Source organism: Mesoplodon bidens, assembly GCF_964165515.1.
Source record: "Mesoplodon bidens genome assembly, chromosome: 10".
NCBI classification, from domain to species: domain Eukaryota; kingdom Metazoa; phylum Chordata; class Mammalia; order Artiodactyla; family Ziphiidae; genus Mesoplodon; species Mesoplodon bidens.
In genome coordinates, this window is record NC_138172.1 from 48,555,209 (window position 1) to 48,568,271 (window position 13,063).

Below are 13,063 nucleotides of genomic sequence, written 5' to 3' on the forward strand. Positions count from 1 at the left end.
GGGCCGCACTGGCTAGTCGGGGTGTCACTGGACGTTGAAAGATCACAACCAGGAGGGAGGTTACTCTTTGGTCTCTTCCTTCCTTGAGACCAAGGCCATGAAGGAGTGCAAGGCACCTGCCTGGAGGGAGACCTGGCCGCCCCTGCCCGGTCCCACCCCACCTCCACCCTGGCCGCTGTGCTGTGCTATCTTGGGCCCTGTGCCCTCTCACTTCAGAGGTTCCACCGCCCTGGCACTGGAGGGAGGGTGGGCTGGCCTACGTCTCAGGAAACGTGGCTGGCGTGCTCTGGCCTGGCTTGTCCAAGCTTTGGGCCCAAGCTCTGCTGGTAAGGAAAGAGCCCCTTTGCTTTCTTCGCCCGTTGTTCCTCACGTGCCTCTCCTTTGGAGCCCGGGGGGGGGGAGGGGCGGGGGGGCTATGGTCTGGGTCTGGGTTTCTGGGTCCCCTGGCCTGGGGACATCTACGAACCCCAAATCTCAACATTATTATTATTATTATTTTTTGCAGTACGTGGGCCTCTCACTGTTGTGGCCTCTCCCGTTGCGGAGCACAGGCTCCGGACGCGCAGGCTCAACGGCCATGGCTCACGGGCCCAGCCGCTCCGCAGCATGTGGGATCTTCCCGGACCAGGGCACGAACCCGTGTCCCCTGCATTGGCAGGCGGATTCTCAACCACTGTGCCACCAGGGAAGCCCCTTCAACATTATTTCTGAGAGCTCACAAGAACACAGCGCAGAGAACTGTAGAGACAGGACTGCTACCAGCTTCGATTACGACATAAATCTTAATGTACTGTGAAACTGACAATTACTTCAACTGTAAAATGTAGTTATTCTTCACAATGGGAGAAAAACACAGACTGGGAATCAGAGAACTTGGATCTGATACAATTCTGCCACCTATTAGCTGTGTGGCCCCGGGGAAGCCCCTGTCCCTCCCTGTTTCTCCTCTATCAAGTGACGAGGTTGGCTGAGGCCCGTAAGTTTCCAACTGTGCTCTGGGAAATCCCAGGGGTGGCTCAGAAGTCCTAGGGCAGGGAAGCAGGATGTGGGGAGTGGCAGGGTGGGGCAGGGATGCCTGACAAGGGGGCCTCTGGGAGTCAAGAACAGTCATACTCTATTCTAGATCTTGGGCTTCTGCTGAAGGTTTCATTTGAAGAAAAGGTTACTGATAGCACCCTGCCCGCAGTCCCAGCGCCAGCCTCTGTGGTTCCATGGTCCAAGCAGTGTGACCAGTGAGCCCTGCGGGGGCCAGTGCTAACTCCAAGCCTGTGGAACAGACCACATGGCAATGTCTCTTGGCAATGGTGTTGGCCAATTCAATGCAAACTGTCATAACTTCTAAGTTTCAGGGTGCCTAGTGGAGAAGCGAGGCCGCCAGGTAAAGGAGACTGGCTTTCAAGTGGAAAGGAAAAGTCCTGGAGAAGGGAAGGTGCATTGGCAAATAAGATGTATGTGTGGCTGTGACTCTCTTTCCTCAGCTCCTGAATGTGGAAGGAAAAGTGTGCGGCCCTCTGAACAACAGGGGAAGTGGGCAGCAGGATGTGGGACCTGGGGAGGGAGGGTGCTTTCACCAGACAAACCTGGCCAGAGTCTCGCACGTGCAGCTGCTGCTCCGACGGAGCTACAGTCACCACGTGGGAAGGGTGGGCATGGTAAGCCAGTGGTCTATAGCTAGCTGCCTGCTGGTGTGGCTTGGGCTTGTTCAAGATTGAACATAGGGCTTCCCTGGTGGCGCAGTGGTTGAGAATCTGCCTGCCAATGCAGGGGACACGGGTTCGATCCCTGGTCTGGGAAGATCCCACATGCCGTGGAGCAACTAGGCCCGTGAGCCACAATTACTGAGCCTGCGCGTCTGGAGCCTGTGCTCCGCAACAAGAGAGGCCGCGATAGTGACAGGCCCGCGCACCGCGATGAAATAGTGGCCCCCGCTTGCCGCAACTAGAGAAAGCCCTCGCACAGAAACGCAGACCCAACACAGCCATAAATAAATAAATAAAAATTTAAAAAAAGATTGAAATATATATATATACATATATATATATATATATATATGTATATATATATATATATAATTTTTGGCTGTGCCATGCAGCTTGCGGGATCTTAGTTCCCTGACCAGGGATCAAACCCAGGCCCTGGCAGTGAAAGCACCTGAGTCCTAACCACTGGACCACCAGAGAATTCCCTGAACATGGTATTTAAACATGATGCCATGGGTTTCCCTGATGGCACAGTGGTTAAGAATCTACCTGCCAATACAGGGGACACAGGTTCGATTCCTGCAGAGCAACTAAACCCGTGCGCCACAACTACTGAGCCTGCACTCTAGAGCCCGCGTGCCACAACTACTGAAGCCCGCGCGCCTAGAGCCCGTGCTCCGCAACAAGAGAAGCCACCACAATGAGAAGTCCACACACCGCAACGAAGAGGTGGCCCCCGCTCAACTAGAGAAAGCCCAGCGCGCAGCAACGAAGACCCAACGCAGTCAAAAATAAAATAAATGTATAAAAAACCAAAACAAAACATGATGCCATAATTTAAATGTGATGATGACGATGCTTAGCCACTTTTAATATTTTCTATTTTTAGAGTAAAAGGAAAAGTGCTGTTTGAGTGGAAATGATTTTCCTTTTGGAGCCTTTTGGTTTGGGTGGCAAGCTCACCACCTGGTGGCAGGTACTCAAAACTGCAAGCAGGTTGGGAACCTCTGCAGGGAGCCCCGCCGCCTGCCCCTCCCTGGAGGCCTTTTGGAAGCTTCCCGCCCAACTCAGCTGCCTGTTTTCTTCCTGACTCTGGCTGCTCTGAAAGGAACAGGAAAATCCAGTTCGGGGGTTAAGTTCTGCTGTAGAAAGGACCCCGACTGCCTAGAGACAGGGGATGGGGGACTCTGCGAGGCAAAGGTCACCAGGCAGGTGTTTCCTCTCCAGCCTCCACGCTCTGAAGGCACCAGCAACAGTTCCACGGCTCACACACCACACGGGTTACTCGGCTCCGGGGGTGGGGTGGGGTGGGGTGGGGTGGGGGGAGGGGTGGCACCATGAGCCAGCATCCCAGGACTTACGCCCTCTTGCCTTTCTTGCAGGCAGACCCTGCTCTCTTTCATGGACCACGTGGCCGGGAGCTGGCTGACGTTCCGGATCTGGATGGAGTTTGTGGCTCTCTGCCCCAGGCACAGCAAACCAAACTGAAGGGCTGAGACGTCGATGACGAGGGCAGGCCCCTGAGGCACCCAGAGGGGCCCGTCACTGGGCCACCCGGGCCGTGGGCTCTGTGCCCTACCCCAGCTCCCCATCCGGCCCGCCCAGCCGCCCAGTCCCACCAGAGGCACCTTAAAGGCCGCCTCGATGTGTAAGACCACCGGTGAGGAGGAGTCTTTGATTTCACACAGCAGGTTCTGGCTCGTCGGGCCGGGAACACCCCCGGTAAAGTTCAACTGAAAATCCTCCACCTCGTTGGGCTCTGAGAGAGGGAGAGGAAAGGTGAGCCGTGGAGAAAGGAAACAGGGGCAGGTCCCCTATGTGGCCGGGCTCAGATACCTGGCCTTGGCGTACTCCTTACCCACCACAGGGCCAGGCTGCGGCTGAAACTGATCAGGGGGCCATGGACCCCTGCACGGGCCCCTTTCACCTCGAGCTCTCCTTCCCCAGCCAGCCCCTCCCTCGGTCCCTGCAGTACCGATGGTCCCCGTGCAGGGCTCCACTTCCATGATGTGGCAGTCGCTGATCTTCCCCCACGTGTACCTGATGGCTGATCTGCTGTTGTTCCACATCTGAAAGACACACCCCGAGCCGGGCTCCCTGTCAGATCTGTACTTGCTAAAGGACTGCGGGATTGTGGGCTCACAAGAGGTCCTCTCGACACCTTCCCAGATAAGTCCTGGCCACCCGATGGCACCAACGCACACTGCAGTGTTTGTGGGTGCCAGAGCCGGTCAAAGATCCCTAAACCCAGGAACGGGTGCCACAGTCCTGTCGTTTGGAGGATGCTGGGAAGCTACAAATGACAGACGTGCCCGGCCCAGCGTCTGTTCAAAGCAAGTGGGTTCCAGGGCTCTGGGAAGAGCCTCAGCTTCTCTGCAGTGGCCACCACTGCTGGCCCCACCAGCCGCTTCCTCCCCATGCTCGCGCCCGAGCTCAGCACCATCTCGGGCAGCCTAGGCTGGGGAGGGACAACCACGTACCTTGAAATCCTTCTTTACGTTCACCCCAACATAGTTCTCCCCGGGGATGATGAGGGCATATGGTTCTAAGAGAACCTGGAAAGGTTCCACTGAGCCTTTCACCTCGATTTCCAGGAAAATCACGTCATTCACAGAGTACGAAGGATCCTTCGGGTTTTCCAAGTCCAAGCTGGACACAAACCCACCATGAGCTAGGAGCCATCGTGTCCCCTATCTCTGGTCTTGTGAAAAGAAAGCGCCCCCTGCCCACAGCTCCCAAGCCCCCTGAAATCAGAGGCGTCAGCAATGTCCTGAAACAGATGAATGCCTCTGGCTGGGACGGCAGCTCAACCACAGGCCTGGGACGGGGGTCCCTCCCTGCACCTCCAGGGACCACCCTGCAGCAGCGTCAGCCAGGATCTCCACACCAGCTGACTGGAGGCCCCCCACTGACAGCTTGCTCAGGGAAGCACTGACAGAGGTGACGCCATGGGACAAAACCTCCCCTCATTAGTCGCCACCACCCAGGGGTCACCAGCCTAGTTGCCCAGCAGTAACCGTGAGCCTGGGGCACAGCTCCAAGGTTCCAGGGTGGTGAGTCCAGAGAGCTGTTCCCTGCTTGCGGAGCCCGCTCCAGGCCTGGGTGCCAGGGCAAGGCAAGGCGCTCCCACGTGCCAAAGACTGCCGGGGGTCAGGGGCTCCTCCACTCCGTCCCAGCATGCCCAACTGCATACCCCTCAGCCAGGGGCCCGGTTCCCGCTCACCTCATGGGCTCTGGGACTTCCTCTAGCACCATCTGGAGCACACTGTGAAAATCCCTGGGCTGCAAGGCAAACACAGCACCCTGAAGACAAAAGCCTGCCCCAGGGAAGGCTGGAGCCATGGCAGGCATCCCTCCTCCCGGTGGACTGGCCCCTAGAGAGGTCTTCCACGAGACACAGCGCTGCCACCACACCCTCCCGGGAGAGGCCGTGAGATGGCTGCATGCTGAGAGGCAGGCCTGCTCTCTTACCAGCAAGCATCCCTGGGCATCCCCCTCACACTCCCCCCTCACCCGGGACACACACGGCTTCGTGTTGGAAAGTGGGGGCCGTGTGAACCTCACTCTGGGGAGCCCCACCTCACCCTTTCTGGGGGCTTCTGTGGGCTGGGCAGGAATGGTAACACCTTTGATATAGTAGAGACATGGAAGACACCAGAGCCGAGGAAACGAGCCCAGGCTCTGGCTGCAGATGGGGTGTGCGGGGTCGGGACCGGGCAAAACGGGCTGCACACCAAGCCCGGCCACTGGCCCCGCTCTTAGCTAAGCGCCAGCCTCAGCAGGATGCTAGGGATCTCGGCAGCGTCAGCTGTGGCTTCAGTGTCACCAAAGAACAGGGACAGAGGGTGAAAACACCGTGACCCAATCATATGTGACCACCAAGATGGCCACACTCTAACCTCTCGAGGAGAGAAGCTCAAGAGGAACTCGTGGTCCGTGTGGGGCTTGAGAGCTCCCATGGCGGGGGCGATGGAGAAGGCCGTCTCCCTGTCAGGGTGGGACTTGATGCTGTCCGGGCTGTAGGTTCCTCCAGGCATTAGGGACCTCAGGTTGGGCTTCATGATCTGCCAGCGGAAGGCCAGCTCCACGTGCCTGTGGGGATGACCTTGACAGTAGGCAGTGGGTCCAAGGCCATGTCCCACTTCTGCCAGAATCAGGTCCCCCCACCCCCGGCCTGGCCTAGCCCTGCTCCCGGAGTGAGCAGGAAACGACCCAGGAGCAGGAAGTGGCCAGGTCAGCCTTCAGGCCCTTCCCATGGAGGAGCCTGGGGGCACCTGGGCAAGGGAGAGCGTGGCGGGCAGGGAGACTGGAGACCTCCCAGCACAGCCCCGCACAGCAGCTGGAGGCTGGAGCCACAGTGACTCGAGGTAATCATGCTCTAACCATCAGGCACCGCCCCCCCGCCCCCTCCCCCAGATATCAGGAAATTTTTCTGCCTTATCTTCTACCGCGTGAGTTTTTGCCACATCGACCCCACCCTCTGCCTCTCCGGCTATGGCCTCCCAGGACTACTGCTCTGGCCAGAAAGATATGTGCCCACTGGCTGCCAACAGAAGCGGTGCCAACTCCCTGGTGGTGGAAGGGGTGGGACTCCAGGCGTGCTGCTGACAGCAGGTGTCGGTGAGGGGGACGGCAGGTGAGAACTACTCATCCTGCCAGGCGACAGAGCCTGTGTAAGGCCTGGGTCACTTGGGCAGCCTCGCCGGGAGGCTCCCCAAGGTCTGTCCTGGTGTAATGACAGAGCTCAGAGGATGGGCAGGGAATAAATGGCAGTGAGAGCTGAACCCACAGGCCATCATCTGTCTGACGGTGGGACTTGGGTGGCTTCCCCTCATGGGCTGGGCAGGACCTCTCTGGAAAACTATTCCTGGTTAAGGGTGCTCGAGAGGATCCTAGAGCAACACTGTCCAATGTGACATCTTATAAATCGGCTCTAATATGATAGCCACCAGCTACCCGTGCGGCTGTTCATTACTTAAAATGTGGCTGGTGTCACTGAGGAAGTGAGTTTTTACTTTTACTTAATTTTGATTGATTTCCATTTAAATAGTCACATGTGGCAACTGGCTACCATGATGGACAGTGCAAATCTGGATCCTTCCATCCTGTGCCCAGATTCCTCCCTGGCCTCTGGAAGGAACCACCGGCCTCACTGGGACCTCAGGCCAGGTGAGGAAGGAGGGAGGGTGTGTGCTGGGGTCCCTCAGAGGCGTCACTCACGTGGCGTTTCTAATAATCAGCAGTTTGCTGGCCGTGGACTGAAGGTTTTCAGGCTCAAAGCGTATGAAGTGCTGGGCTGTTAAGTCTGTGAGCTCTCCGGGCTCCGGCTGACTTTTTTCACCAGAAACATAGATCAGATCCAGAGCCACCAGCTGCCCGATTCCTGACAAAGTACGGTAGTGAAGTTTCACTAGGGCTGAAACCAGGACTCTGTGGCCGAAGGCTGTCACAGGACCGAGGCCACCATCCACGTGCAACCGGCCATGATCGTGACCCCGGGAAGTGCACACAGGGGGACAGGGAGCCAACAGCACACAGGTTCATGTCCCCACGTCACCTCAGACCAAAAGAAGGTGATTTTGATAACACAGCATGTAGCAATTAATACCTGCTGAGTGAAACTGGGTGGATGGTAGACAGACGGATGGAAGGAAGGAACAAGGCACCTTAAGGAAGTTCAGCAGGATGCCCCCTTCTAACTGTACAGGAACCTACAGGAGCCCTGGTCGTTTCTGTGTGAGTCACTGGCAGTCCCCCAAAGGAGATCACGGTGAGTTTCAAAGTGACTCGATAAAAGACTGCCCCCCAGGTTTCCATCCCTCTCGCACTAGACGGCCCCTTGGGACAGTCCCAAAGGCCACGCTGGCTTGGGTCTCTAAGGTCTGACCAGAGCCCTGGTGGCTGCAGCATCCCCTGAGTGTGCCCACCCCCAAGGGGGACCGGGCGCAGCTGGGCCACCCCTGGGAGCGCGCCCAAGCCCACCTGTGGTCACCAGCTCCTTTATCTGGCAGTTGTCACACACGATGATGAAGGTCTGCTCTGCCTTTCCCAGGCTGGTTGGGAGGAACAGGACCTGGGGAGGGAAGGGCTGTCCCGCTGTCTCCCGTGAAGGGGCTTCTACCCTCGCCCTCTTCTTCTCAGCTGCACCCCCTCCCCTCCGGTCTCCACTTCTCCCTCCCCTCCCGGCCCCTTCCCTAAGGCTACGGGTTCAGCCCAGGCTCCACCGGCTAATTTGGGGAGCGTGTTGAAAGGCTATGAAGAGAGAATTCATAGAGACTGAAATACAAATGGCTCTTAAATAACCACATGTTTAACCTCATTCATGATGAAAGAAGTGGAAATGCAAACCACCCAGAAGAACAGTTTTTCATGCCTCCTACTGGCAAAGAGCAGAAAGTTAGCGATCATAAACACAGTGATAGGATACCTTAATTTTCTTCAAAATAATCTAGAGGGGCAGGGCAGGGTTTGGTGGGAAGAGACGGAGGGGTACAAAGGAAATAAGGTTGGCCAAGAGTTGATAAATGTTGAAGCTGTGTAATGAGTACATGGGTGATCATTCAACTATTCTATTTTTGCATATAGGTTTGTTTTGGGGTTTTTTTTGTTTTTGTTTTTGCTTGGCCAGTTGGACTTCTGCCCTTTCTTTATTTCTTTTTAATTGAAGTATAGTTGATTTACAATGTTATGTTAGTTTCAGGTGTTCAGCAAAGTCAGTCAGTTATATACATATATGTATATCTATTCTTTTTCAGATTATTTTTGTATATGTTTTAAAATGTCCATGATAACAGTTTTTTTTTTAAGTTTGATAACCCATTGTATTGGCAAAGGTATGAGGATTAAAATAGGCACCCTCACATACTGTGGTTGGAAGTACAAATTGATACAATCCACATGGTGGGGATTGTGGCAACATGTATCACAATGATGAGAGCAGAGACCCTGAGTCAGCAAATGCACATCAAGGACTGTAGCCTTCTGGTAGGACAGAGTGATGTATGTATAAGCTATTCCCTGAGATGGCCAGAGATCAGAAATAATCTTCATGCAGGGGACAGTTGACCTAAATTATGGTTCATATGCCCAGTGGAATACTATGCAGCTGTAAAAAAAATGAAACGGTAAGTGGAAAATACATGGTGCAGAACAGAGCACAGAGTGGGCAACTATTTGTGTGAAGGAAAAATGGAAACAAAGGAAAGAAAAAACCATGTGCAGTTGCTTAGGTAGGCATCACATATCTCACATACCTAACCTGGTAAGGCTGTGGCCTCTGGGTGGCTGAGGAACTGGGGGGAGAGGGAGCATTTCACTGTGCATCTATTTGCGTCTTTTGAATTTTTAATCATGTGTATCTAATTATTTGGAAATATGAATAAATTTTAAAACAAAATCCCAATCAGTAAACAAAATTTACATAAGGAATGCAAAGGGGGAAACCTCCTCCTGACTCCCCCACTGCTCCCCAAAGACTGCTGCTGCGACCCTCTTCTTTTCCTTGGGGATCATAGGAGGATGGGATGAGGGGGACATCATGGCCTGGGCAGGGGTGACCAGCCGCAATTCCTTAAAGCCCCCACAAGACTCTGACAAATCCTGAGCTATGCCAAGAGGACCCGGCTCACCCCTCAGCAACAGAGGAGGATGGATAATCCCTATTGTGCTCCTACACTGGCCTCCTCCCGACTCCAAAAGCCAGGTTCTTATCAGGATCAGATCATCACGGACATGAACAAGACAGCATGACTCCAGAACAAGACCTCATCAGACCCTTGAAACTGGAAAGGAGCTGATAAAGGAAGCCTTCCTTTACATCTTGGCAAAGAAGCTTATGGCAGTGGTCCTCAAACTTCGCCACACACACAGAATCACCTGGGGAGCTTGAAAAATCCTATGCCCAGGGCACACCCCAGACGAATTAACTCAAAACCTGAGGGCTGGGGCCCAGATGTCAGCGTGTTTGCAAGTTTCTCAGGGGACGGCCATGTGCAGCGGAGTTTGAGAACCTATGGCTCTTGGCCATCAGGTCTGATGACCTGATGTAGGCCGAATCCCCCTCCCCAGAACTCAGATAGCTTTTACTCTTTAATGTGGGTGTGTCCTTCAACAGGCAAGTGAGGAAGGCCATGCACGCTTGTGGCAGCCCCACACCCAGCCATGGGACAGCACAGAGTCAGACTCCTGGAGCAGAGGGTGGGGTGACAGGGGCAGGAAGACATCACCATGTCTCACAGCCTCTTCTGGGGACCAGTGAGCAGGTGTGACAGGCCCAAGGGACCCCGGAAAGGGGCCAGTTAGGAAAGGAGGAGCCCACATCCCGGAGGTCAGACTCTGGGAGCTTCTGCAGAGGTTCAGGATAAGGCCTAAGGAAGGCGGGCCTTGTTGACCATATAACTGAGGATAAAACTGGAAAGAGAACAAAGGTACCAGATTTAGGGGGTGGGATGGTCCAAGACAGACTGAAGGACCGAGGGGAGATCCTGGAGGCAGCTCAGATGTTAGTGGAGGTGACCCCCAGGCTCACGGGTGGACAAGCAACACTCAGGGATCGTGGTGGCATTGCTAGGGCTTTCTGCACTTGCTCTGTGAGGGAGGTCATAGGAGAGTCAAATGACATCACCCCACAGAATGCAAAAGCATGCTCCTACATAGAATCCACCAAGGCTGGGACCTGGGAGTGGATATCTGGGTCATGAAAACACAGAGGCGGGAATTCCATGGCGGTCCAGTGGTTAGGACTCAGTGCTTTCACTGCGGTGGCCCGGGTTCAACCCCTAGTCCGGGAACTAAAGATCCCACAAGCTGTGTGGGGCAGCCAAAAAAAAAACCCCAAAAGCCCCCAAAAACAAAAAACCAGAGAGGCCAATGAAATCAAGTGAGCAGTTGAGGAAACAGCCAACCAATCATAAGGAAATACAAGCTTGCGTCTCATCACCTACCTGCATGAATACGGCCTGCCCCGGAGCCAGCTCAAACATTGACGGCAGGATCCCAAAGGGAGGCTGCTCAACAAAGCCGATGGTTGCAACAGCCTTAAAGAAAAGCAGAAGATGACCCAACAGTGTGGAAGAAACTGTAAAATCTCGTGCTCAGATGACACACTTCCCTCCTCCAAACATCCATTTTGTGATTTGAAGGGTCTTATGGATCATCCAGTCTCCTGTTCATGAAGAAACTGAGGCTCATCCATTCAGCAAGCACTTACTCAACCTGCACCAGGCACTAGATGGGGTTCTGGTGGTTAAAGACGAGTACAAGACAGAGCGTCCACAAAGAGCTGCCTGCGGGTAGGAGGTACAAGGACCACTGACAAGTGTTTCATACGCAAAGCAGGAGGTGTGAGAGATGGCCTCCCCCAGGAGGTGGGCTCCCAAAGCACAGTCCTTTCCCTATTACAGCAGCCTGTGTGGTTGGTGCCGGCTTCTGTGTCGGCGGCCTCCATCCTCAACCCACCCCTGGCCATGAGCACCTGAGTCAAGGGAAGCTGCCATCTTGTCAGGAGAGCTGCAGCCCAGGTGCCTACATAGGAAGCCACTGAGCATGCCAGGGACACAAACCCATGCCTCCAGGACGCTGGCAGATAACAGAAATGAGTGAAATGTGTGTCTGGGAACATATGGTCCTCTGGATCTGTCGCTTGTTTTGGGAGACACAGGTACAGCAAAATATCTCTACTCTGAGTCAGATAACAGTGTGAGTGAGCATGACCATAGGTGGTGTCAGCACTTGGCTGTGCTGGGTGGGGAGGGCAGAGCTGGGCAAACAGGAGGGGACGTGCACACCCTCTGCTTCTCAACTCCAGCTGACAGGCCACGGTGGATCCTGGCCCAGGGCTGCACGTCTCCCAATGTTTCAGAGAGACTGGAAATGTACATTTTTATACGAAGTCTCTCTATTTTTTTTTTATTATTTATTTATTTATTTAGGGCTTCCCTGGTGGCGCAGTGGTTGAGAGTCTGCCTGCCGATGCAGGGGACATGGGTTTGTGCCCCGGTCCGGGAAGATTCCACATGCCGCGGAGCGGCTAGGCCCATGAGCCATGCCGCTGAGCCTGCGCGTCCGGAGCCTGTGCTCCGCAACGGGAGAGCCCACAACAGTGAGAGGCCCATGTACCGCAAAAAAAAAAAAAAAAAAAAAAAAGTTATTTATTTATTTGGTTGGTTGGTTGGTTGGTTGGCTACACCGGGTCTTAGTTGCAGCACGCGGGATCTCGTTCCCTGACCAGGGATTGAACCTGGGCCCCCTGCACTGGGAGCGTGAAGTCTTAGCCACTGGGCCACCAGGGAAATCCGAAATCTCTCTATTTTTAAATGGTGGCTCAAAAAATGCTTTTAAGCCCTGTGCCAAATAAATATACCCATAAAATTCAGCCAAAGAGCTGCCAATCTGTGACCTCTGCTATACTCAAACATTTGCTACTATAATGACTGACTGACTGAATGAATGGATGAATGAATGCAGGGACATTTGAGCCAGGTCTTGGAGGATAAGAGAGGTGACAGGACCTGCCCAGGGTCACACAGGTATTAGGGGAGTAACAAGAACTACAGCGCTGGTCTCTGTACATGTTGATTCTCATTGGACCGTGGCAGCTGGAGAGAGAGGTTATAAAATTCTGTTCTCTGTGTGTGTGTTTCCAGCCACAGGTGCGCTTGAGCAAGTCCCTCACAGGGGTTATTTCCTTTGATGGATTTGCTCTCTTTCCAGGTAGCAATCTGTGAGCACTCACTCTGAAGCTTGGAGGCGGCCAGCTCTTTTTAGGCATAATGCAGAACTTGCCCACGCTGAAGCCCACGTTTTTGCAGATGAATCTGGTCGTCTTCATGCCCCCAATGAGGCAGTAACCACAGTCCAACACCGGCGACACTGCAGCCACAAGGAAAGATGGGCAAGAGAAACAGCACAGGCCGTCCTGTTGTTGTTCTCCGGAGGCCCAGCCCGAGCTAAGAGCAGCTGTGGAGGGGCGAGGGGGATGGATGGGGACAGGCCCACCCCTGCTCCCACACGGCAGCGGCGCCTCGGGACTCCACGCGCTCGGGCTTCAGCCAGTGCCACCTGGCATGGCCCTGGGGGTTGTGGTCAGAGTCCCAACTTGCAGACTGTGCCCAGCTGAAGGGACTTGTAAATGAGGGTGTCCAGGCAAAGCCAGCCACCCCATGGCCACACAGGTGACGCCCATGGAGGGCTCCAGGCACTCCTTCTTGTTTTGCCGTGGCACAGGCCCACTCAGGGTGTCCCTGAGCCAGCGACATCTAGGCTGGGGTCAGCTGGGATGCTGGCCTCCTCTCCTGATGTGTGTCACTCAGAGTCAGCCTCCACGGGAAGCAGGATGGTCGGGGCCTGACACGGGAGGACTGTGC

The 13,063-nt window shown here is 54.6% G+C and overlaps 1 protein-coding gene across 1 annotated transcript in view; it reads right to left on the reverse strand.

Moving 5' to 3' along the window:
* Nucleotides 1-13,063, reverse strand: part of DLEC1 (DLEC1 cilia and flagella associated protein) — a 39,351-nt gene that overhangs the window by 24,884 nt on the left and 1,404 nt on the right. Inside the window, 10 exon segments of the mRNA XM_081245645.1 lie at nt 3,062-3,220; nt 3,329-3,459; nt 3,676-3,769; nt 4,181-4,349; nt 4,924-4,982; nt 5,600-5,792; nt 6,921-7,083; nt 7,683-7,773; nt 10,643-10,735; nt 12,433-12,569. Of these exon segments, the coding sequence (XP_081101771.1) occupies nt 3,062-3,220; nt 3,329-3,459; nt 3,676-3,769; nt 4,181-4,349; nt 4,924-4,982; nt 5,600-5,792; nt 6,921-7,083; nt 7,683-7,773; nt 10,643-10,735; nt 12,433-12,569 (1,289 nt within the window).